This window comes from Schistocerca cancellata, chromosome 4, assembly GCF_023864275.1.
Source record: "Schistocerca cancellata isolate TAMUIC-IGC-003103 chromosome 4, iqSchCanc2.1, whole genome shotgun sequence".
Taxonomy (NCBI): Eukaryota; Metazoa; Arthropoda; class Insecta; order Orthoptera; family Acrididae; genus Schistocerca; species Schistocerca cancellata.
The window spans coordinates 408,006,142-408,032,393 of record NC_064629.1 but is presented as its reverse complement, the minus strand read 5'-3'; the positions used below and the strand labels follow the sequence as shown (position 1 = coordinate 408,032,393).

General features: G+C 45.9%; 1 protein-coding gene across 1 annotated transcript in view; it reads left to right on the top strand.

The window, feature by feature from the left end:
• The first annotated feature begins 241 nt into the window (after positions 1 to 241).
• LOC126184227 (uncharacterized) overlaps positions 242 to 26,252 on the top strand; it is a 79,693-nt gene continuing 53,682 nt past the window's right edge. Inside the window, exons 1-2 of the mRNA XM_049926596.1 lie at positions 242 to 360; positions 12,138 to 12,177. Of these exons, the coding sequence (XP_049782553.1) occupies positions 242 to 360; positions 12,138 to 12,177 (159 nt within the window). The remainder of the gene's footprint in view (positions 361 to 12,137; positions 12,178 to 26,252) is intronic.

Below are 26,252 nucleotides of genomic sequence, written 5' to 3'. Positions count from 1 at the left end.
GGCCCGAGTCTTGGAATGAGCCTCAAGACGCTGGCCGTTGCTCACCATGCCTTTAACATCCACTATCCTAAAAACTACCGTAACTAGAAGAGATTAGGGTACGTTAAAGCTAGAAACTAAGACTAAGACCTCCATGTCCAGTCTACTAAACTATTTACGATATACAATAGAGAGGTAACTGATTTTGTGCTTGGCTCAAAGTTGCTAATGAAAGGGTACTCGTAGTAAAAGTAATAAGGTAATGACGCTAACGGTTTGTGTTGAGCCTACAAGGCTCCTAGTAGAGTACACCAGGCGCAAGCACCTCCCGGCCCCGCCGACAACACGACCTGAACGGTGGTTTTTCCCGATCTACCATAGGTATCCGTCGGGTTGGGCTCAAAAGAGAGGAACCACAATTAAGATCCTTCCATCCAGGACGTGCGCCGCCTCTTACCAGGGGGGCGTGGGTCCCTTGAAGAGGTGCCCAACTTTAAGCTTCACATGAGAAGTTCTTAGTATAGTGGAGGTTGAGGTATAGGCTGTGTAGGTTAGTTGTACAAACAGTTCACATTGAGCCAATGAGACTTACAATGATACGTGGTGTGGCAGTTAGCACCTTCCGGCCCCGCCAGCAACACAGCCTGAGCGGTGGTTTTCCCCGATCTACCATGGGTATCCGTCGGGTTGGGCTCAAAAGAGAGGGACCACAATTAAGATCCTTCCATACAGACTGTGCGCTGCCTCTTAACGGAAGGCCGTCCCTTGAAGAGGTACCTAGCTTTAAGCTCTTATTGAACATGGAGATGCTGTTAACTGTTTATATATAAGGTGCAATCTGTTTTTAGGATTGTGTGTGACTTGTGCACCTCTTGTCGGTTGTTCCACTCTATTCTTTGAATTTAACTTGGTTGACACTATGGATCATCCGCGCTGGACGCTTCAATATCTGTGTTGGTGTCCTGGTCTGTATCTGTTTCTTCTTCATCACTCGTGGTGCTAATCATATCTGTGCCCCCCTGGGCATCGTGACGTCTGTTTGGACCGACTTGCCTTCGGTAGGGTCTGTTGCGCAAGTATTCTATTTGTTGGATCTTAGAGATTTCGTCCGTTAGTTTGTTGAGTTCAGTCCACCTTTCCGGGTCGCGAATTATGGCATGTAGTTCGTTCTGTGTGTTCAGGCGATTTATGTGTACTGTGTGTCTTATGTTCGTGCGTTGTCCGCAGAAGACAGTATGTTCAGGGGAACCTTCTTCCCCGCATGTGCATCTATTAGTCTGCTGCAGACTCACGCGGTACAGGTGCGTGGGATAAGGGTCATGTCCTGTGATGAAATGTACCATACCGCGGCTGGGATCAATATGTTTTAGTTTTAGTCTTTCCCGGATGTCAGGGAAGAAGTTGTATACACGGCGGCCCTTATCGCTGTTGGCCCACTCGCTCTGCCAGGTATCCACTCGCCATGCTCTGAGTTGGCGTGTTGTCTCAATCGGTACACCAGTGATCTGCCGAACCTGGTCTATTCTCCCCATCCTAAGCCAGTACATTGCTGCGCGGTACCTGATGGTGATATCTATGGGGAAAATTCCCATGACGACACATAGTGCGTCATTTGATGTTGTGTTAAATGCCCCTGTTAGTCGAAGTAGAACACTTCTTTGGCCTCGACGTACAATGGTTCTGTTGGTTGAGAGATTTAACCTGTGGGCCCACGTACTGGCAGCAAAGCATAGTACTGACTCGAAGAGAGCGCAATGGTATGTTCGTGTCACTGACAGGGGTAGTCTGAATTGTTCCGAATTTAGCCTAGCCAGTTTGTGTAGTATCTTTTCTGCTTTGTTTGTGCATATTCGCATGTGTTCGTGGAAGTTCAATCGTTCATCAATGTATACTCCTAGATAGCGTGTGACTGCTAGTCTTTTTATGTTAGTGTCCCCGATTTTGACTATTGGGTTCCTGCGCAGGATACCTTTTAGCAATGTATAAGTTTTGTTTCCTGCTATCTTTAATTTATTATCTGTGCACCATTGGGTTATTGTCCTAAGTGTTCCATTGGCTCTTTCTTCTAACTGGGCACGGTTGTTTGCTGAAACTACAGCGAGTAGATTATCAGCATAAGCGACAACTCCATCTGCCAAGATGTGCTCCTCTAGTAACTGTAGGAGCGGTTCTATAGCTATGTCCCAGAAGATGGGGCCGCAGATCGACACTTGTGGACAGCCTTTTGTAATTCGTTTAATCACTTTCTGGTTGTCCATTTGCCAAACTACCGTTCTGTCTCTGCAATAGTCCATGAGACTCCGATACCTGCAGGTGTCTGAGCATCTTGAACAAGGCTGGCCACCAGAGGTTGTCGAAGGCACCTGAGATGTCTATCATAATTGCAAGTGTGTATTTGGAGGGTGTGTCGTATACTATTTGGAGTGCTCTGTTAATTGCGTCGTCTATAGATTTCCCTTCCCTGAAGCCATATTGGTGTGGTGTCAGTCCCCGTAGTGTTCGATGTGCTTGTAGTCTTTTGCAGAGTAGTTTTTCTTGTACTTTACCGAGTGTATTGATAAGGCAAATTGGTCTGTGTGACTTGGGGGTCTGATGTGTCTTTGTCTGGAGCCTTTTTGATGATAACCGTCTTCGAGGTCTTCCACACTGCAGGCACACGGCCCAGCCTTAATGCATCGTTTAACAACGTTGTGAGAAACGGGATGATCTGCGGTGCAATTTGTTTCAGTACCTCAGAGTGGATACCATCCGGTCCAGGCGCCTTTTTGTTTTTGAGTTCTGAGATCGCTGTCGCCACTTCTTCCTGCGCAAATGGACAGGTGACGGTTGGTGTGGTGTATACTGTGTCTACTTCGCGTCTCAGTGCTGCATGTTGTGGTGTGTCTGTGTCTGCGATGTCGTCAGGCAGGAGTTTGCTCAGCAGGAACTCCGCTGTGCGTCTCCAGCCCTTAGTCATCTCACCATCCTCCTGTCGCAGCGTTCCCAGAACCAGTGGGCTCCTAATTTTCTCTGTCACGATTTTGTATGGTTCCCCCCAAATGTTTAGTTGTGTTTGTGCTGCTACATGGCTGTTCCAATGGTCTTTCCTGGTCTTATTCAGCTCAAGTTTATATTTATCCTTGGCAAGCCGGTAGTCGTGTAGTCGTAATTGTCTTTCTCTATCTGAAATTGCTCGTTGGTAAAGATTACGTTTACGTTTTGAGTCTTGTTTGAGTCGTGTTAATTGTGTAGTCCAGGGAATATTTTGTTTTGTCATTCTTTGTGTGGGTATGCAGGTGTTCTGTGTGTGTGTGATGATATCTGTCAGCATGTGTGCTCTGTAATCAACACTGCCGGTGATGTCTTGCGGTATGTGCTCATGTATTTTTTGTCTGACCCTGTCCCAGTCTGTTTTGTCAAATAAGTCTTTTTGGTAGTGTTTCTGTGTTGACGTTTGGTGTGCCACTTAAGGTTAGTGTGATAATGTTGTGGTCGCTAGCAGTGATCTGGTCATGTACGGTCCAGTCTCGTACGTGGTTGATGGCGGCGTTATTAACGAGGGTGATGTCTGTTTGATGAATGACCGTTGTGTCCGATGTGAGTCGGGTGATGTCCTTCCTTGTTGAGTACGTGTAGTCTGTTTTCTTGGATGATGTCATTTATTATTCTACCTCTGTCTGTCTGTCTGTCTGAATGCCACAGGGTTGATCTGGCATTTATGTCTGCAGAGATGAGAAGTTTTTTGTTGCCAGCGTATTGCGCAACATCTCTGAGGTCTGCGTATGATTTGATGCAATGACAGAATTCGGCGTAAAGCGACGCGATGATCCAAGTATCCCCCTTGTGTGTGACTTCAACTGTAACTAGGTGCTCGGAACAGAGTTCTGTAATTTTGACTGGATGTATTTCTTTGTTTAGGATTATGACAGATGCCATGCAGCCTGTCCCCTCCGCAACCGTCACCGCACTTGGAGGAAAGTTGGGGATATGCCCTTGTCTAGTGTAGGGCTCCTGTATGCACAGAATGTCACTTTTTAGTTCACGCAGGACCCGTGGGAGCTCCGAATTTATAAGTATACTCCGCATAGCATTAAGCTGTGCTATTAGCAGTTTGGGTGTTTAACTGTGGCGTAGCACTTGCTGCCAGTTTGACTGTAATCGAAGTATGTTCTCCCATGAGCCCTTACGTGATCCTTGTAAAGCTTGTCCATATCGAATGGTTCCTCCCTGCGGGCGCACACCTGCATGAGCAGGTCTAGTAGGCTGTCTGGATCTGTTGGAATGTTCTCCGTTTTGAGAATCACTCTATCGGTTTGCTCTGATGTACGGAAACAAACAGATTGGCCGCACGGGTGTAGGGTGCGGATGAGCATCCGCTGTGCCGTCTCTAAGATGTCTCTTTTTTCTAGCCTACTTAATTTTACATTTATATCTAGCTTGTCGTAACTAAAACTATCGGTGTCGATGGCGTGTGTTGGCGTCTCTGCAGCCGTGACGTGTCGTGATGTAGTGGCGTTGTTGTGCACCTCTGCCGGAGGCGCTGGATTGGCTTCCTCGTTGGTTGTTGTGGGGGTTTCCTTGGGCGTCGGCATTGAGGCTGTTGGTTGGGGGGTTGCGAAGGTGTTGGTATCATCAGGGGTATGCACTTTCGTATCACTAGGTTTTGAGGCAGCCTGCGATTGCCGAGATTGGTCGTCACACGCTTTCACTTTCGGGACTCTTAGGCTGTTAGGGTTTTCTATGCGGTTTTAGTTTCCTAAAGGCTGCGATGATTCGTTTGTTTTTTGTGTGTGTTTCGTTTGTGCAGTCTTGATGTGTATCAGATGTGTTGGTTGTTTGTGCCTCCATTCTGCATTGATTTGACGTGATTTGGTTCCCACTTGACTGCTCGTCTGCGCTACCTGTGACAGACATAACAGCTTTTGGTATGTTATGCCCACTGTCGCCTCTGTTGCCAGACCCTCCGCAAACTTTTGTTGCGGTTGTTGCTGCGGCTTTTTGTATGGCATTCGTGGTGTCTGCCGGCGCTGTGGCCTGTTCAAGGTCGGTATTACGGTTTCGAATATCATTGTTATGAACACTACAATCTCTGGCGTAAGGGCAATAATAGACGTCGTCTTCTTCCTCTGTCAGTGAGTCAGAGTTATTTTGCGTTTGATTTGATTACAGTCTGAGGTGTCTGATTTGTCCATGTTTTCCGTTTGGATTCCAGTTGTGCTTGCTTGCGTTACGGTTGTGTTTAGCACCGTTGGGTTCAAGGTCTCACCTTGTATGAATTTGATTGGTTTGATGCGTCCTTCGCATTTTGTAGTGTCGTATGTGCGTCGTTGTGCTGGAGTGGATGGGTGGTCTTGAGTGGTTAGCAACGCTGTTTTGTGCATTTGCTTTGGTTGGTCATGTGTGGTATGGTTTTCTGGTCTGTCGGTATCAGGATTTGGGGTTATCATGTCTATTCTCAGTAGTTCGTCTTCGAGTTCGTCTATCCTGTTCATAAGGGTCGTCTGGAATGTCATCCAGTACATTATTTGTCTTTTGATTAGTTTGGCGGCTTATGGTGACATTTGTCCTGTGAGTTTTAGGTCGTCTATGTATTCATTGATTGCATGATGGCTGTCCTCCAGGTTTGTATTGTGTATCAAGCCTGGAATGTGACCATTGTTGGGGTAGTCGTCAGGTAATAGTTTTTGCCTCTTACGCCAGAGTATTGCACGTAGATGGTTTCGGTGTCTGGTGGATGGTGATTTGTATGATCTTGTTTTTTCAGCGGTTGATATATGGAGCATGTTGGTCGACTCAGCGGGGTGTTCAGTTGTCATAGTCAGTACTGTCAATTAGTCTATCAAGCAGCTGTTTGTAGGTCTGGCAGACGCCACCCCTGCTCTTATTGCAAATTCGGTTTCTGTTCCTGCAGGGAATGCAATCGATGGGCTCTGATGCTCGACAGTCCGCGCGTTTGTGGCCCTTTTTGCCACACCTTGAACAGGTCGTACCTGTGTCTGCGCAGGCTTTGGTTGTATGGCCAAGGTCGCAACAGTTGTAACACTGGCTCACTGACGTAAAGTCTTTGACAGATAGGGATTGGAAGTCTATGTACACCCTTCCTTTTTTGGTGAGGTACCAATAAATTCTTGGTGTGACTTCCAACACTTGGTGGTTGTATCCCTTTCCTTTGGGCCCTGTGCGGAATCTGATTTTCACGTCTTTGTCGAATTCGTCTTTTGTGAAATCGTCACTAAGATTTTGGTCGTATAAACACTCAAGAAATTCTCTATCCGAGATAGTGTCTGTCACTCGATAGACTATCACCAAAGGTTGCCGCTTTCTGGGCCCCTCACACGCGATATTCTCAATATCTTTCGTCTTTTCTATTATTTTCCTATAGTCCTCCTGTGTTGCTGCTTCGACAATCACAGCTGTCTTCGTGTTTCTTATTGACTTAATGTGTAGGTTGTCTCGTCTTGGGTTGATGTTTTTTGTCAACGTTTGTTTTATTGTTTTCGTGTCTTGGTTGTTGGTAGACTTTATGAAGAGAGTGGTTGCCTGCTTGGCTTTTGCCACCTCAATGCGTTTATGTTCTTTGGGTGCGGTGGAGAGTGCCGCAGCGTATGTTAGTGTCTTGGCCTGTTGCTGTGCCTGTTCAGTAACCTTTCCTGTCAGATCCCTAATTTGGTCCCTGAGCTCTTGGTTTATTTCAGCGAGTTTTGTATTGTCTTCCTAGAGTTTGTTGACCTGTTCTGTGAGAGACTCAATTCTAAGGTCCTTAACTGGGTCAGCTGAGTGCTGAAGTTCGCGCAGTAGATCTTTGTTCTGCTCTTGCAGCAGCTCGACCTTTGCTTCTGCTGACGTGAGTTGGAAAGCCAAAGGGAATATTTTATTCCTTATCGTATTCAGTACGCTACTCGATACGTGTTTGGCCTTTAATTCCGCCCCAATGTCATTTAATAGCTCGTCAATTGCAGCGATCTTCTGGCTCGGTGACATGACGGCATATTCGTGGACACCAGAAGCCATGCCTATAGGCGATACTTTGCAACTGGTGCTGCTCTGCGCTCTACTAAGCGTCCCTTTCGTGGACTTGGGTGTGGTGTTGGCACCACTTAGTTGGCGTGCTCGATCCAGGATTGCGGATCTGTGTTATTGTTCTTAAAGAGTGACCGTTATTTGGTAGGTGTTGCGTGTGCGGCACCACATTGGGATACGTAAGTCCCAAAAGCGATACGTCACAGAACGAGGCCGAATGTGGGCTGGGTGGCTTCGCCGGCGATGTCCAATCGACACCGAGCGCCGCGGTCAGCTCCGCACGTCAGCCGGCCACGTGCTTCGCGGAACCAGGTGGGGACTGTGAGCTCGCGTAAGCTGCTGACTCCCGCAGTTGGGCGCGGAAACACGAGTCGTGCTTAGCAACACAGGTTTGCTGTGGCCAGCGCAGTTTGGCCTACTTGCGAAACTCACGCGTAGTGCGTGTCAGCTGGCGCACTGCGACCTACTCTCGGAACTTTGCGTTCTGTCGCTCGGCGTATCGCTTTACGTTACTCGTAATCAATTTTCTTCACTATCGACAGTTTGACTTTTACCTGTAATTTGTCTATAATTCAGGATTACGATCGTTTCCCTTCACTGTATGGGTATTGTTCACACTGGTTTTCTTCATATTAAGCTAGTCTTTTCTGCGAGATTTGCTACCATATGTTAGTCTTCGTTTTTAGTCTAAGTCCGTTATTATCAGTTCTTTATTCGGGACACTTTTGGAAGCTACCCTTCACTGTTCTAACATGTTATCGTGAGTTTGGTGGATATTTAACGTCTAATTACGGAGAAAAATCCTACCATACGTTACTTTGATGATTCGTCACACGGTAACTTTCCTTTCATATTGTTTTTAACACTTTCACAGCACTGCGGTTAGTAATGTTAGTAATGTCAAGCGTTGCTAATCGTATTAGAAGTGTTTTTGGATGTTAGTTGTAGTGAAATACCTTTGAGGTCCGACATGCTGTAAATGTGCCCGCGAAGTCACTAATGCACTATTTCTCTAGTCTAAACACGAGAAAATTTTGTAGGACTGCTTCAATTCACTATTATCCATCACTGATCACTGTTTTTTCGTTCACTGGCGTGATTGTTCCCGATAGAACCGACAAAAAGACCGTAGTTGCGGGAGCGCGCGCGAGACACGTCCGACAGCGTCCCCAGGACACTCTCCCTCTCTGACAGAATTACAATGTCATCGGCGAACCTCAAAGGTTTTATTTCTTCTACATGGATTTTAATACCTACTCCGAATTTTTCTTTTGTTTTCTTTACTGCTTGCTCAATATACAGATTGAATAACATCGGGGATAGGCTACAACCCTCTCTCACTCCCTTCCCAACCGCTGCTTCCCTCCCATGCCCCTCGACTCTTAACTGCCATCTGGTTTCTATACAAATTGTGAATAGCCCTTCGCTCCCTGTATTTTACCCCTGCCACCTTTAGAATTTGAAGGAGTCAACATTGTCAAAAGCTTTCTCTAAGTCTACAAATGCTAGAAACGTAGGTTTGCCTTTCCTTAATCTTTCTTCTAAGATGTGGGGATACTTGAAAGACCAGGTGTACCGCCAGAATCCAGAAACCATTGAACAGCTGAAGCAGTACATCTCATCTGCATGTGAAGCCATTCCGCCAGACACGTTGTCAAAGGTTTCGGGTAATTTCATTCAGAGACCACGCCATATTATTGCTACGCATGGTGGATATGTCGAAAATATCGTACTATAGAGTTTCCCAGACCGCAGCGCCATCTGTTGTTGAAAATTGTAACTACTGTAATTTCGAAAGTTTGTGTGCCTGAAAATGTAATGTTGTCCCAAGCATATTGCAACAAACGGTGTATTTCTATCGCTGCTCGTTTAGTTTTTATTTCCGTTTCAAATATACCGGTCATTTTTGAAACACCCTGTATATACATGTGTATGTAGATGACGCCTTTAACGTTAGAGCTACACTGGAAAAGGAATATACAAATCTTGTAGCTTCTTGTTGATGACCTATGTATATGTAAAAAAGTAGTGTACGTTCAGTTGCTGCTGTCGGTGTTTATAGCTGGTCAGCAGATAAAGTTAACTGACGAGTGAGTCGGATTTTGCGAAAAGTGCGAATACTGTTCCTATGGTAGTACTGTAGGCGAGATGAGGAAATTAAAGACCGGCTGGAGCGAACGGGTCAGGTTGTCATTTGATCGGAGCGGGACCAGCCAGTTAAATCCGTGCACTCGGAAAAGTGGCAAGTGACGGTGAACAATGAAAAGTAAAGGTACCCACAGCTAAATATCATATGTTAAGTTTAGATTACACAACAAATAGCACAAATTTAAAGGCTGTCCATTCAAATACCTAAGAATTAAAATTACGAGCAACTTAAAATTGGAACGTTCTCAGACAAAATACTACGTTCTATAGGGCGCATGCTTAGAAGATGCAACAAACCTATTGAATACTGCGTACCCTACGTTTGTCCGCGTCTGCTAGAGTACTGCTGTGCAATATTTCAAAAATTTTGTGACTAAAGCTTTATCGCTTGATATTTTTATACGTGACATGCCAGTTTGAATGTTTGCCTTCTGATGAAGGCATACATAGCGCCAAAACCTAGGTCAAGACTTCTTTTGCGACCGAGGGCTGTTATTGCTTTAATTTTGTTTGGTAGGAAAGGGGTTTAATGAACCCTCTGTCAATCACATAATGTGATTTGCATAGTCATGTATATGTATTAGGCAAGGGTATCCCATCTCCAGCGAGACCATACTTCAAAAAAGTGCTGTGTTAAAACCATACTACAGGTCATATGTGTAGCAGCTTTACAAATAGAACCTACCTTTCTTCCTATGCGGAAATGACTGACGAACTTTATCTTCGGCAGTAAAATACTTGTTTCTAATTGCCCACATCGAATACGACGTGCTTGTTTTTTTCCTTCTTTGAAAGTGAAAAAAATGGTCCTGTTATATTGCAATCAGTGAGTCTCAAACCTTTCCATCCCATTATAGCAGTTCCATCTTCCGAGGAGTGCTAAATGGCTACGCAGGGATATGTAGAGGACAAATGTAAGGATGTAGAGGCTTATCTCACTAGGGGTAAGATAGATATTGCCTACAGGAAAATTAGACCTTTGGAGATCAGAGAACCACTTGTATGAATATCAAGAGCTCAGATGGAAACCCAGTTCTAAGCAAAGAAGGGAAAGTAGAAAGGTGGAAGGAGTATATAGAGGGTCTATACAGGAGCGATGTTCTTGAGGACAATATTATGGAAATTGAAGAGGATGAAGATGAAATGGGAGATATGATACTGCGTGAAGAGTCTGACAGAGCACTGAAAGACCTGAGTCGGAACAAGGCCCCCGGAGTAGACAACATTCCATTGGAACTACTGACGGCCTTGGGAGAGCCAGTCCTGACAACTCTACCATCTGGTGAGCAAGAGTTATGAAACAGGCGAAATACCCTCAGACTTGAAGAAGAATATAATAATTCCAATCCCAAAAAAAGCAGGTGTTGACAGATGTGAAAATTACCGAGCAATGAGTTTAATAAGCCACAGCCGCAAAATATTAACACGAATTCTTTACAGACGAATGGAAAAACCAGAAGAAGCCGACCTCTGGGAAGATCAGTTTGGATTCCGTAGAAATACTGAAACACGTGAGGCAATACTGACCTTACGACTTATCTTAGAAGAAAGATTAAGGAAAGGCAAACCTACGTTTCTAGCATTTGTAGACTTAGAGAAAGCTTTTGACAATGTTGACTCCTTCAAATTCTAAAGGTGGCAGGGGTAAAATACAGGGAGCGAAGGGCTATTCACAATTTGTATAGAAACCAGATGGCAGTTACGAGTCGAGGGGCATGGGAGGGAAGCAGCGGTTGGGAAGGGAGTGAGAGAGGGTTGTAGCCTATCCCCGATGTTATTCAATCTGTATATTGAGCAAGCAGTAAAGGAAACAAAAGAAAAATTCGGAGTAGGTATTAAAATCCATGTAGAAGAAATAAAACCTTTGAGGTTCGCCGATGACATTGTAATTCTGTCAGAGACAGCAAAGGACTTGGAAGAGCAGTTGAACGGAATGGACAGTGTCTTGAAAGGCGTATATAAGATGAACATCAACAAAAGCAAAACGAGGATAATGGAATGTAGTCGAATTAAGTCAGGTGATGCTGAGGGAATTAGATTAGGAAATGACACTTAAAGTAGTAAAGGAGTTTTGCTATTTGGGGAGCAAAATAACTGATGGTCAAAGTAGAGGATATAAAATGTAGACTGGCAATGGCAAGGAAAGCCTTTCTGAAGAAGAGAAATTTGTTAACATTGAGTATAGATTTAAGTGTCAGGAAGTCATTTCTGAAAGTATTTGGATGGAGTGTAGCCATGTATGGAAGTGAAACATGGACGACAAATAGTTTGGACAAGAAGAGAATAGAAGCTTTCGAAATGTGGTGCTACAGAAGAATGCTGAAGATTAGATGGGTAGATCACATAACTACTGAGGAAGTATTGAATAGGATTGGGGAGAAGAGAAGTTTGTGGCACAACTTGACCAGAAGAAGGGATCGGTTGGTAGGACATGTTCTGAGGCATCAAGGGATCACCAATTTAGTATTGGAGGGCAGCGTGGAGGGTAAAACTCGTAGAGGGAGACCAAGAGATGAATACACTAAGCAGATTCAGAAGGATGTAGGTTGCAGTAGGTACTGGGAGATGAAGCTTGCACAGGATAGAGTAGCATGGAGAGTTGCATCAAACCAGTCTCAGGATGAAGACGACGACGACGACGACGACGACGACGACGACGACGACGACGACGACATCCTCCGAGGAATCCATATCCATGGATCCTACCGAACATTCTACACACTTCCGAATTAGAAATTCTGACGTTTTATTCCCATTCATTCTAAAGGTATAAGTACCATTTAAATTGCCTTTCTAATCGCTCTGAAGTCCAAATACCCAAATTTTTGAAGAGTTCTTCAATACAAATTATCTTTTGACAAAAACAGAAGGCTGACAGCTCCATCCTCCTATCTACCTACCTGCAGTTTCTATCCAAACACAAGTGAAGGTAGTGATACAGCGCGAAGCCTCCACTTGTGTAACTAGTTTTTCTATGTTTTATTGGTTAATATTTTCCATTTTTGTTTCAGGTTTCCTTCAATAAACGGTGAATCTCCGATAATGGATGAGGTGAGTGCAGTGTCAAACAGCATATAAATGTAAAACTCGCTTTTCTATTTAACAGCTTATAATAGTTTTGGTCAGTGTACATAATTTTGAAAAAACCTCCATAATGAATTTCCCGTCTGCATGGGGTGACGGCGGCGTTGATTCGAAGCTTGTCTGGTAAACCTACGTGTAAGTGATTGTATGAAGGCAGGAAGAGGGAAATTGGCCAAAGCAAAAGCTGTGAGCACGGAATGTGAGTCGTGGGCGGGTAGCCCAGTTGGTAGACGACTTGTCCAGAAAGTCAAATTCCGGACATGTTGAGGCACACAGTTCTAATGTACCAGGAAGAGTGTAAAATTCCAGTTTCAGTTGTACTCAATTTATTTGAATTGAGAACACTAATATACTGTTGAACATAAGTGTTTGAATAGGTCGGATTTGAAAAGGCAATGACGTCAATTATGTCGGGATATTATAGTGAAATATTCTTAGCAAACAGGCATTTTTTCCTTCTGCTGTAAATCTTGCAGGACTGAGGTCAGTTCAACACTCTGTAAGTTAGTCTTACGGCGTCGAGTTATGATCTGTAGCTATCACGAAAACGTTCAAATGGTTTGCGGTGAGATTCAGATTACTGAAGTTAAATTTTCAATGCACAGAAGTGACCCAGAAAACTTAGACGAGCAGTAAACAATTTTCAGTTTCTAGCAAACGCGGGGAAAAGCAGCTTGTCAGTAAACAATAACGAACAAACCAGTAATACTTACTTGGAACAATTTGTAAAGGTTCATTGACGCAATGTCTACTCCTATGAAAACGACGAATATTTTCGAAAACTCGATCGGACTGTTTTTGTGATCTTCAGTCTGAAGACTGGTTTGATGTAGCTCTCTGTGCTAGTCTATCCTGTGCAACGTTTCCGTCTAAGTACTACGACCTATATCGATTTGGACTTGCTTACTATGTACCCTTGGTCTCCCTGTAAACCGCCCCACACCCCCACACACAACCACTTCCCCCCAGGGGGTCCACAACTCTTTTGTGGATACGTGCGTAGCGAGCACGGGACCCCGAGCTAATGTGGCCTTCCTTTCTTTCTGGGCTGCATACCTCCCCTTTCCGCATCCTTCCCCATCCCTATCTTCGCCCCTCCTCCCCTCACCTCTGGGTCTTTCCTTCCCTTTCTCCCCATCTGGGAGTATGGTTTGTGCCTACGTCCGCAGACGGACGCTCGTAAGTGTACTGCATTCTTCGCCTTCCTTGCTTTTCTGTCTTCTTCCTTCCTTTGTCCTTCTCTTTTCCTTACCTCTTCTCTTTACCCTTTTCTCCGCTGCGGCGTTTGAGACCTTTCTTCTTTCCTTTCCCTTTCTCTTTCTTCCTCCCTGTGTGTGTCTGAAGGCCGACCCACGCCTTTTGTGCGTAGCCGGTGACGGGGTAACGCGTAATTCCCCGCCCCGGGTAGACAGGTAGGACACGTACGTACCCCCTGGTAACGGCTAGGCCCAGGGAGGGGTGATTACCCGAGCTGATACCTTCCAAAAGTGCCGATTGGTCCCTCCGTCCGTTTGTCGGGAGGTGTGACCTGAGGTGTGAACAATCACCTAAGGCGGGAGTGCCTACAGAGAGGGCCCCCACAAGGGAGGAGCGCGCCATCGGAGACGCCGGTAATCATGGGGATTCTTCCGCAATGGTTTCCTCACCTTCCATTATGTCTGCTCACAAACGTAAGTATACTGAGTCTCAGCCACAGACAGTTCTTCCATCGTTGCCACAGTTCCTTGTTGTTTCTCGGTCTAACGAAGGTCACGACTTCTCCACGGTCAACCCTTTCATTATTCAGAAAGGTGTCGACGCAATTGCAGGTCCTGTAAAGTCTTGTTCCAGATTACGGAATGGCACCCTGTTGTTAGAAACACACAGTGCTCTCCAGGCACAAAAATTGCTGCGTACTTCTCTGCTCCACACCTCCCTGTCCGGGTGGAACCGCACAGTACCTTAAATTCCTCGCGTGGAGTCGTTTATACACGCTCCCTCGATGGATTGTCTGACGAAGAAGTTCAGCACTATCTGTCTGACCAGGGCGTAACGGCTGTTCATCGAGTTATGAAACGAGTTGACACGAACATCATTCCAACCCGCACTGTCTTCTTGACATTTGACAAAGTTCAACTCCCATCGAAAATTAAAGCAGGCTGTGAGATAATTTCCGTTCGCCCTTACGTCCCAAACCCTACGCGTTGCTATCGATGTCAGCGGATCAATCACACCAGCCAGTCCTGTTCCAATCCGGCCAAATGTGTTACATGTGGCAAGGATGCCCATGAGGGTGCTTGTCCACCTCCATCCCCTCGCTGCATCAACTGTATGGGTGACCACCCTGCTACCTCTCAAGATTGCCCCGTTTTTAAGGACGAAAAGCTCATCCAGGAAATCAGAGTGAAGGAAAAGGTGTCGACCTTTGCTGCTCGAAAATTATTCGCCAGTCGACAGCCCACCGTACCTCAGACAGGAGAATACAGCACTGTCCTTGCTACCCCTCGGCCAACAAAGGAGGCGGCCACGCAGACTTGCGACCTCACCTTTAGTACCACGGTCGTCAGATCGGCCAGCGCAAAGATCGCCCGTTCAACCTCACCACTTTCGCCTGCCCCCTCTATGGCTCACACTTCGTCGGGTTCTGCTAAATCTCGAGCCCAAAAGTCAGACGCCAAGTCTTCGAAAAAAGAGCATACTCGTGAAGATTTTTTACGTACCGCAACTTCACAACCTTCGGTTCCTCCTTCATCTAAACATCATACTTCCAAGATGGCTACAAAGAAACCCAGTTCCTCTCCTTCTCTGCCAAGGCGTGTCCTATCTACAGAACCACCTGGCGGAAATCGCCCTCGGCCGTCTTCTGTGTCGCCGAGGCGCACTGCTGGTGGCCGGTCAACTGGCCGATCGCTGGTGGCAGGGGCTGCTCCTGACCAACCTATGGATCAGGATCTTCTGCCTTTGGCTGAATGCCATTCCATGCTGTCGGTCGCAAGCTCTGAGCAGTCGTTGAGTTGACAGCACCCTTGGTCACATTCCTCCATTTTCTGTTCACCCTATGTCCATTATCCACTGGAATATCCGCGGCATTCGAGCCAATCGGGATGAATTGTCGGTCCTCTCACGATCCTACTCGCCGGTCATCTTCTGTCTTCAGGAAACAAAGCTGCGTCCCCATGACCGCTTTGTTCTCCCTCCTTTTCAGTCCGTCCGATATGACCTCCCCTCTGTTGAAGGCACTCCAGCCCATGGAGGACTCACGATTCTTCTCCATGATACTCTCCATTATCACCCAATCCCCTTAAACAGTTCCTTCCAAGCTGTCGCCGTCCGTCTTTCCCTTTCTGGATACACGTTCTCTCTTTGTACTGTATACATTCCATCATCCACACCAATGGCACGAGCTGATCTCCTTCATCTTCTTGGTCAGCTTCCACCCCCCTATTTGCTGGTTGGGGACTTCAATTCCCACCACCCGCTTTGGGGATCTCCACATCCTTGTCCACGTGGCTCTCTATTGCTAGACGTCTTCCACCAAGCGGATCTAGTTTGCCTCAACACTGGGGTCCCCACATTTTTGTCTGCCTCCACGACAAATTTATCTCATTTGGAGCTTGCGGTCGGTACTGTTCCGCTAGCTCGGCGCTTCGAATGGTTCGCCCTTGATGATACACACTTGAGTGACCACTTTCCATGTGTCCTTAGACTGCAGCCTCCACTGCCATATATGCGCTCGCGACGCTGGAAATTTGCCCAAGCCGATTGGACGCTTTTTTCGTCTTTAGCGACATTCGATGACCGTCGCTTTCCCAGCGTCGACGATGAGGTCACACATATTACCGACGTTATTCTCACAGCTGCGGAACGTTCAATACCACGCACCTCCGAATTGCCCCGGCGCCCCCCGGTTCCTTGGTGGAACGAGGCATGCCGTGACGCAATACGTGAGCGGCGACGTGCTCTTCGCATTTTCCGTCACCATCCTACTTTGGCCAACTGTATCCGCTATAAGCAGCTCCGTGCGCGATGCCGTCGCGTCATCCGCGATAGCAAGAAGGCAAGCTGGAAATTCTTTATTAGCTCATTTAACACCTTCACTCCCTCCTCGGAAGTTTGGAGTCGGCTTCGACAGTTATCAGGCGCGCCTAGTCTCTCCCCGGTCTCTGGGCTCACTGTCGCGCGTGATAAGTTAGTGGACACTGTCGCAATTTCTAACTCGTTGGGTCAGCACTTTGCTGAGATTTCGAGCTCTTCAAATTACCCGCCAGTGTTTCTCCCGAAGAAACGTGCAGCGGAAGTGCGACATCTTGCTTTCTCCTCTCAAAATCATGAAAGCTACAATACAGTTTTCTCCATGCGGGAACTCCAACATGCCCTCTCTTCTTCTCGCTCCTCCGCCCCAGGATCGGATGGTATCCATGTCCAAATGTTGCTGCATTTATCAACCCATAGTCTGCGTTACCTCCTTCGTCTTTATAATCGAATTTGGACCGACAGTACCTTTCCCACACGGTGGCGGGAAGCTGTTGTCGTTCCCGTTCCGAAACCTGGAAAGGACAAACATCTCCCCTCTAGCTATCGCCCCATTTCTCTCACGAGTAGTGTCTGTAAGGTTTTGGAGCGTATGGTGAATTACCGTTTAGCTTGGTGGCTGGAATCCCGCAGTCTTTTAACACCAGCCCAATGCGGATTTCGGAAGCATCGTTCTGCAGTTGACCATCTTGTTGCTCTCTCCACTTACATCATTAACAATTTTCTTCGGAAACGCCAAACAGTAGCAATATTTTTTGATCTGGAGAGAGCATACGATACCTGTTGGAGGACAGGCATCCTCCGCACACTGTTATCTTGGGGCTTTCGAGGCCGGCTGCCCCTTTTTCTTCGCGAATTTATGGCAGAGCGCACTTTTAGGGTGCGGGTGAACACTACTCTCTCCCGTACTTACTCTCAAGAAAACGGGGTACCCCAGGGATCCGTGCTGAGTGTTGTACTGTTTGCCATCGCCATCAATCCAATTATGGATTGTCTCCTTCCTGATGTCTCGGGCTCCTTCTTTGTGGACGATTTTGCGATCTACTACAGCTCTCAACGGACCAGCCTTCTTGAACGACGTCTTCAAGGATGTCTCGATCGCCTCCACTCGTGGAGCATCGAAATCGGCTTCCGTTTCTCACCCAGTAAGACCGTTTGTGTCAATTTTTGGCGACGTAAGGAGTTTCTTCCGCCCTCCTTACATCTAGGTCCTGTCAACCTTCCGTTTTCAGACGTCGCTAAATTCTTGGTTCTTATGTTTGACAGAAAACTGTGCTGGTCCTCCGACGTTTCCTGTCTTTCGGCTCGCTGTCTGCGATCGCTTAACACCCTTCGTGTCCTGAATGGTACCTCCTGGGTAGCGGACCGAGTGGTCCTTCTCCGCCTCTATCGCGCCTTAGTGCGCTCGAAATTGGATTATGGAAGCATAGTCTACTCCTCTGCTCGGCCGTCTATTCTTCGGCGTCTCGACTCTATCCACCACCGTGGATTACGTTTAGTGTCTGGAGCTTTTTACACTAGCCCTGTGGAAAGCTTTTATGCTGAGACTGCTGAACCTCCGCTGTCCAATCGGCGAGCAGTCCTCCTGAGTCGTTACGCTAGCCATCTGTCTTCCATGCCTGCTAATCCAGCCCATGACCTTTTTTTCGACGCCTCCTTTGATGTAGGGTATGCAGGCCGCTCTTCCTCCCTACTACCCCCGGGAGTCCGCTTCCGTCAACTGCTCCATTCTCTTTCCTTCCGCTTTCCTAAAACCTTCTTGACAACTTGGGGTACAGCACCGCCTTGGCTCCGTCCCCGGATCTGCCTGCTCCGTGACCTTTGTCAATTTCCGAAGGATGGTACCCCTACACTTGTTTATCGTCGGGCATTTGCTGCTTTATGTGCACAAATGACGGACGCCACATTTATTTACACCGACGGCTCGAAAACATCGTTAGGTGTAGGGAGTGCCTATATTGTTGGCGACACCCCAAATCGCTTTCGGCTTCCCGACCAGTGTTCGGTTTATACTGCGGAGCTTTACGCTGTTCTCCAGGCTGTCCACTACATCCGCCGCCATTAGCGGATACAGTACGTTATCTGCTCAGATTCTCTCAGCTCTCTCCTCAGTCTGCAAGCTCTTTACCCTGTGCACCCTCTGGTCCACCGGATTCAGGACTGTCTGCGCTTGCTCCACCTGGGGGCGTCTCGGTGGCGTTTCTCTTGTTCCCGGGACACGCTGGTATCTGTGGGAATGAGGCGGCCGATATAGCGGCCAAGGCTGCAGTCTCTTCCTCGGCCAGCTATTCAGTCGCTTCCCTTCACCGATCTACGGAGCCGTTTATGTCGCAAAGTTGCTCATTTATGGCATGCGCATTGGTCAACACTTCCCCATAATAAATTGCGGGAAGTGAAAGCTCTTCTTTGCGCTTGGACCTCTTCCTCCCGAACGCGTCGTCGGGAGGAGGTAATTTTAGCTAGACTCCGGATAGGGCACTGTCTTTTTAGCCATCGACATCTTTTAAGCGGCAATCCTCCCCCACTCTGTCCCCACTGCTTTCAGCTGTGGACGGTAAGACACCTTTTAATTGAATGCCCCATTTTAATCCGTTATGCTCCCGTCTACAGCTATCGCCTGATCTATCGTCGATTTTAGCAGATGACACGCGCTCAGCCGACCGCGTTCTCCAGTTTATTAGTGACAGTGAAATGACGTCAGTCATTTGAAACTTTTTTTGGGGACAACCACCCCATTTCTGTAGTGGATTTTTAAGCATTCCTTCTATTTTTAGTTTCTCCAATTTTATGACTTTGTTCCCATTGCTGCTGGTTTTCAATTTCGGTTTTTTATTGTCTTAAGTCGCGGGCTGGGCGCTAATGACCATAGAAGTTTTGCGCCCTAAAACCAAAAACAAAAAACACACAACCACTTACTTTCAATACCAAATTGACGATTCCTTGATTCTTGGAGTCCTATCAATCGATCCCTTCTTTTAATCAAGTTGGGACATGGATTTTTCTCCCCTCAGTTCGATTAAATACCAGCTAGTTACGCGATATGCCCATCTAATTTTGAGCATTTTGCCATAGCACCACATTTAAATGCATTTATTGTCGTGTTTGAAATCTCACGTTTCCTTACCACACAAGGCCACACTACAGAGTCAGAAAAGACTACCTTACCCTTAAATTATTACGTGTAAACAAATTCTCTATTTCGGAAATGGTTTTCTTCGTGTTACCAGTCTGCCTTATATGTTCACTCTGCTTTAGCCAATATCAGTTGCTTCCTTCACAAATAGCAAAAATTCTCTTAGCGTTTCGTTTCTCAATCTCATTCCCTCTGCATAGCCAGATTTGACTAAATTCCCTTTCCGTTGATTGACATTCGTTAATGTCCACTTTGATCTGTTTACCAGGCGCTATACACTCCGTTTAATTGCCCTTCAGTCTTCTGCTGTCTGTGACAATAAGTGTGTCACTTCTAAACCTCAGCTACTATTTCTTCACCCTGAAGTTGTTTCTTCTCCAAACTATTCGTTGGTTTCCTTCACTGCTTGCTCAACGTACGGATTTATAAGATCAAAGATATGACCAACACTGCCTCTCTCCCTTCTCAATCACTGCTTCCCTTTCATGTCCTTACCGTTAAGACTGCCATCTGGTTTCTGTACAAGTTATATATAATTTTTATCTGCATATGTTCTGTGTGTTATTGTTGGTACCTTCCAAATTTTAAAGTGTATTCAAGTCGACATTGTCACTTTCTCTGATCCTAGGATTGCTATAAACGTATTTCGGATGCAACTTATCTTGTAGTACACGTAGGGTCAGTATTCGATGTTCAAGCATTTCTCCAGAACCCAAACGGTACTTTCCCAAAGTCGGCTTTTACCAGTTCTACCATTCTTCTGTAAATAATTCGTGTCAGTATTTTGCAACCATGAGTTACTAAACTGATAGCTCGCTATTGCTCACACCTGTCTTCCTTGGAACAGGAATTAGTACAATCTTTAAATCTGAGGGTATTTCGCCTCTTATACATGTTGCACACCAAATAGAGTAATTTTGTCATGGTTGGCTCTCCAAAGGATACCAATTCTGAGGAATGTTGTCTATTCAAGGGGTCATGTTTACATTGCTTTTAGCGCTCTGTCAAATTCTTCTCGTACTATTGTCACAGATCGCACGTTCAGTTACTTGGACTTCCCGTTCGGTAATAGAGCCATCAAGTTTTTTCCCTTTATACATAGTGTATTCCTTCCACCTTCCCCTTTGATGTGTACTAGCTTGCCACCTGAATTCTTGATAATCATTTAGTTCTTTTAGCCCGCATCTCGTGGTCGTGCGGTAGCGTTCTCGCTTCCCACGCCCGGGTTCCCGGGTTCGATTCCCGGCGGGGTCAGGGATTTTCTCTGCCTCGTGATGGCTGGGTGTTGTGTGCTGTCCTTAGGTTAGTTAGGTTTAAGTAGTTCTAAGTTCTAGGGGACTGATGACCATAGATGTTAAGTCACATAGTGCTCAGAGCCATTTGAACCATTTAGTTCTTTCTCCTAAGACGTTACAATTTTCTTATAGGCGGACCATACCCTCCCCTATTAATGCGTACTTCTACAGCCTAGAATTTGTCTAGTCGTTCCTGCTTAGCCATTTTCATCTTTATTACATTTTAAATATATTTATTGCATTTAGCCTGCTTCATGTCGTAAATTTTTGTTTTATCCTTTCATACATTAACTATCCCCTGTGATTTCCAGGGATTCCTACTAGACTTCGCCTTTTTATCTGTGCAATCATCTGTTGCTTCCACATTTCACTTCTCAAAGCTATAAGTTTGTGTTGTCTCCCTTTCTCCTGTTTCAGTCCAACATTTTCTAATGGTTCTTCCGAAACCAACACTCTCTGGTTCTTCAAATTTATTCGGGCCCCATTTTCTTACTTTCATACCTATTTGCAATATCAGATTTAATTTGCAGTTACTAACCAATACATTGTCAGCCCACAAATGCCACTGTCAATGTCTTAATTCAGAACCTGCTTACGAAATATTATGCAAACCATCAGACATCTTCTGGTGTCCCCAGGTCTTCTGTCATGATTCTTAGTGTTAGCGATGGTTAAATCATGCTGTGTACAAAAACTACCAGGCGTTTCCTGTTTCCATTTCCCTCATTTTCCTACTATCGAATTTATAATCACCTATTTAAATTGAATTTTCGTGTACCTTGACTATTTGGAAAAATTTCATAATATACACTCCTGGAAATGGAAAAAAGAACACATTGACACCGGTGTGTCAGACCCACCATACTTGCTCCGGACACTGCGAGAGGGCTGTACAAGCAATGATCACACGCACGGCACAGCGGACACACCAGGAACCGCGGTGTTGGCCGTCGAATGGCGCTAGCTGCGCAGCATTTGTGCACCGCCGCCGTCAGTGTCAGCCAGTTTGCCGTGGCATACGGAGCTCCATCGCAGTCTTTAACACTGGTAGCATGCCGCGACAGCGTGGACGTGAACCGTATGCGCAGTTGACGGACTTTGAGCGAGGGCGTATAGTGGGCATGCGGGAGGCCGGGTGGACGTACCGCCGAATTGCTAAACACGTGGGGCGTGAGGTCTCCACAGTACATCGATGTTGTCGCCAGTGGTCGGCGGAAGGTGCACGTGCCCGTCGACCTGGGACCGGACCGCAGCGACGCACGGATGCATGCCAAGACCGTAGGATCCTACGCAGTGCCGTAGGGGACCGCACCGCCACTTCCCAGCAAATTAGGGACACTGTTGCTCCTGGGGTATCGGCGAGGACCATTCGCAACCGTCTCCATGAAGCTGGGCTACGGTCCCGCACACCGTTAGGCCGTCTTCCGCTCACGCCCCAACATCGTGCAGCCCGCCTCCAGTGGTGTCGCGACAGGCGTGAATGGAGGGACGAATGGAGACGTGTCGTCTTCAGTGATGAGAGTCGCTTCTGCCTTGGTGCCAATGATGGTCGTATGCGTGTTTGGCGCCGTGCAGGTGAGCGCCACAATCAGGACTGCATACGACCGAGGCACACAGGGCCAACACCCGGCATCATGGTGTGGGGAGCTATCTCCTACACTGGCCGTACACCACTGGTGATCGTCGAGGGGACACTGAATAGTGCACGGTACATCCAAACCGTCATGGAACCCATCGTTCTACCATTCCTAGACCGGCAAGGGAACTTGCTTTTCCAACAAGACAATGCACGTCCGCATGTATCCCGTGCCACCCAACGTGCTCTAGAAGGTGTAAGTCAACTACCCTGGCCAGCAAGATCTCCTGATCTGTCCCCCATTGAGCATGTTTGGGACTGGATGAAGCGTCGTCTCACGCGGTCTGCACGTCCAGCACGAACGCTGGTCCAGCTGAGGCGCCAGGTGGAAATGGCATGGCAAGCCGTTCCACAGGACTACATCCAGCATCTCTACGATCGTCTCCATGGGAGAATAGCAGCCTGCATTGCTGCGAAAGGTGGATATACACTGTACTAGTGCCGACATTGTGCATGCTCTGTTGCCTGTGTCTATGTGCCTGTGGTTCTGTCAGTGTGATCATGTGATGTATCTGACCCAAGGAATGTATCAATAAAGTTTCTCCTTCCTGGGACAATGAATTCACAGTGTTCTTATTTCAATTTCCAGGAGTGTATTTTCTCTTATCTTTCGAGCTTGTTGAGATAAAACTTGGACTGCTACGGTTTCTATCTTGGTTATGATGTGTTCACTCTATTCATGGTAGCTGGCCCATACTCTTAGTTTCGTATTCGTTTTTTGGCCTACTTCTGGATTACTTCTATTCGATTTTATGTTGATAAACTTGCACTGACGTGATGAAAGTATTTGTGTTCATGCCACTGAACTGCACTTATTCTTACGGGCTTCAACAAATCCATTCCTTTTTAAACTGTCTAACCTGCATACCCGATTAAGGGATCTAACATCACATTCTATACTCCGACCTGTAGAATATCAGTTCAGTTTTTTCTGGAGACGTCTTCTTTAGAAGACCCCACTTGGAACTCTGAATGGGGGATTATTTTATCCAAGAGGAATCCATCACAATAAGCCATATAATAGAATATCTTGCTTCGGAAATTGTCAAAACCATGAACAAATTTTACAAAATGTATCATACTGTGCTGTCTGTAATGATTTTATTTTATTTTGCTGCCGGTTTCGGTTCTGAACCATCATAAGGAGCAGCTGTAAAACATAAAGTGGACAGTGGGACAGTGGCAAACGAAATACGAAGAAAAGAGAAATTAAATCGATCGAAATACTCACGAAAATTGCCACATGCTACATGTCATATACTTTGACAGAAGTTACCACAAACCATAACTGCCAAGACAAATCCAAAATTGTCAAAAGATTAAAATGTGACAAACATCGATGAGCATCAAAAAGTCAAAGAACTACAAAGACGAAGATGACAGTCATGACTGAATACAAAGAAGTTGCCATTAAATACTTCTGTGATTATCAGCTTAAGTTATGCACGTGACTTTGGTTAGAAAAATTTCATCTAAATGTCTACACAATCAGGAAATTAAGTTTCGTACAGATCAAAATTAATAGATATAAGGTATGAATCTACACTTAAACACATTGAATAAAAATGTCAACATTACTACATTGTCATAAGCCAAAATAAAGACCAACTAGCACACAGACAATAATTAATAAAGGAAGAGACACTCAATTATAAAATCGAAATACAGATATCATATGAATATATTTTGAAGTGAAAAAACCAGTGATACAATGGGAAAAATCTTGTCACAATTTCTAATTTTTCTTGTGAATTTTTTCTATGATAAGTTAAAGCGTGTAAGACATGGGATACATCTGATTTTCGTATTTAGATTCATCGGCATTTCGTTTTGTATTGTCACATTGTCCATTTTCGTGTGTTGTACAGTTGCCGTCGATGGTGGTTCAGAACTAAAACCGGTAGCAAAATAAAACATTACAGACAGCAGTGTTACGCACCATACAATAGTTGCATGTTTTCGAAAAAGTGACGAATGTAGCTTCTACCTTGGTTTCAGCTGTCAAGGTTTATAGTGTTCAAAATGTTGTTCTCCAGATATGATTCATTCGTTTCCCTTTAATCTTGCACTGTTTTTCTTTTTGAGTCCGAGAATTGTGCCGTCTTCGTTAGCACTAGTTGTGGTTTTAACAAACTGGTAAGTCTTAAAATGTTTCTTAAACCATCGTTAGCGTTTCATACAGGTCTGCAGTGCAAAATGACAAATTCTCTACCACATTTCCAATACCACTTGTGACACGTTTAATTCAGCCAACGTCATTTTGCCACGTTTTTTATAACTCTGTAATAGTAATGTAATAAGTAAAAATCTTAAATTTATTCATGGGAATCGGAACCACCTCAACTCCCCTCCCCCATGCATCCAGGGAGGGCTCACAATTACTGTATGTGCTTGTCCGAAACAAGACCCTCTATCACTTGCAGCGGCTCTTGTTTCTGTGCTGCAAGCCCAGTCCATCATTTTCCCTTAGGATCACTAGACTACATTCACTCGACTGGCGGTTTGGGAACCCTTCTACTTCCCCCACATACGCTTCTGGCATGTTGTCTCCCATCTGGTTAGGGATGCAAATCCCCCAACCCACAGCTTTTGAAGAATAATCATCTTCTTGCATCTCGCCAGGACAAGATCTGTTAAGTATGCTCCCTTCCCAAGTTTCAATCTACAAATAAGTGTTTGCAGATATCTAAATCTAAGAACAAGTAATAGTCGTTAAAGGAGACTCTGGTGGTCCCAGTCCACCAGAACTGGCGTGTTCTGCCTCTGTCTGGTGGCTCCAGCGCACTGGATCGTCCCACATAACCTGATACAGAAAACACGTGTATTGATACCATCTCCTTGCAACGATTGGGAGCAAGTGACCTTGGGTGTGACCTGCTCCCTCGGTCCCTTCGTGCCCCCACCAGGTACTGACAGCGTTATTCTCCAGTGGAACTATAGCGGTGTTCACCACGACCTCACTGTTACCTCTCGTGCATTTCCCCTGATTCTTGTAACACCCTCTGGAAAACTTCATTCGTAGCTATGTGGACCCCTACCCTCCACGTCTATGGGAACTGTTTTAAGAATTGTCCTGGCAATGTTGCGAAGAGTTTGCGTACATTTTAAACTATGTTTACAGTGAACATGTGCCACTCTATACATCTTCGAAGGCTATGGCTGTCTCTCCGTCCTGATGGAGTCAGAACGTGTTGGATCTGTTGTTTGCACTGCTGTCAGCTTCCTCCACCTTTCCAACTCCCTTGTGGGGTAGAACCATATCCACTGACTGCAGCAAAATTATCGAAAAATTACTTAGAGCTCTCTCCTTGTGACTTGAATACTGGTGCACCCACACTTAAGTGTGGCATACGGCTTTTATTTGTCCATAGTTCTTTTCTATTTGCAGCCCTAGTGTTCCCTTCCATCGTTGAGGAGTCCATGATGAACTGTGTAACAGTGATCACTCCCAAATCATCCTGTCCTTCCCTCACCATTTCTCGTGGGTAGCGCATCTGGGTGGATGCCCACAAGGCTGACTAAAACACCTTAACCTCTGCCATTGCCCTTAGCACCCCCGCCACACAGAGGTATCAATGTCATTGAACAAGGCACAACTGCATTCAGTCTATTGGCAGCTGACTTAGCATTCTCTTATTACTCAGGATCCCCCTATCGGAAGACAGTACGTTGTTAGACCTCCGAAATTGTCATGGCCATCAGTGATCGCAAAATAGGCTTTCCAGTGCCAAAAGCCACATCCATCGATGGAGCATCTCACTGTCTTGGAACTGTACGTGCATGGGTCTGCTACCTAGTAAAACGACATAAACAAGAATGCTGGGAAGTGTTACTGCTATTGGACTATGTACTCGTTCTCAGATTTGGGCAGATTAGACCTCTACAGATGCTAGTCTCCACAGGTGTACCTCGTATCTCCTAGAATGGTGCTGTCTGCACTGATCCAAACACTGTCACCGAACATTTT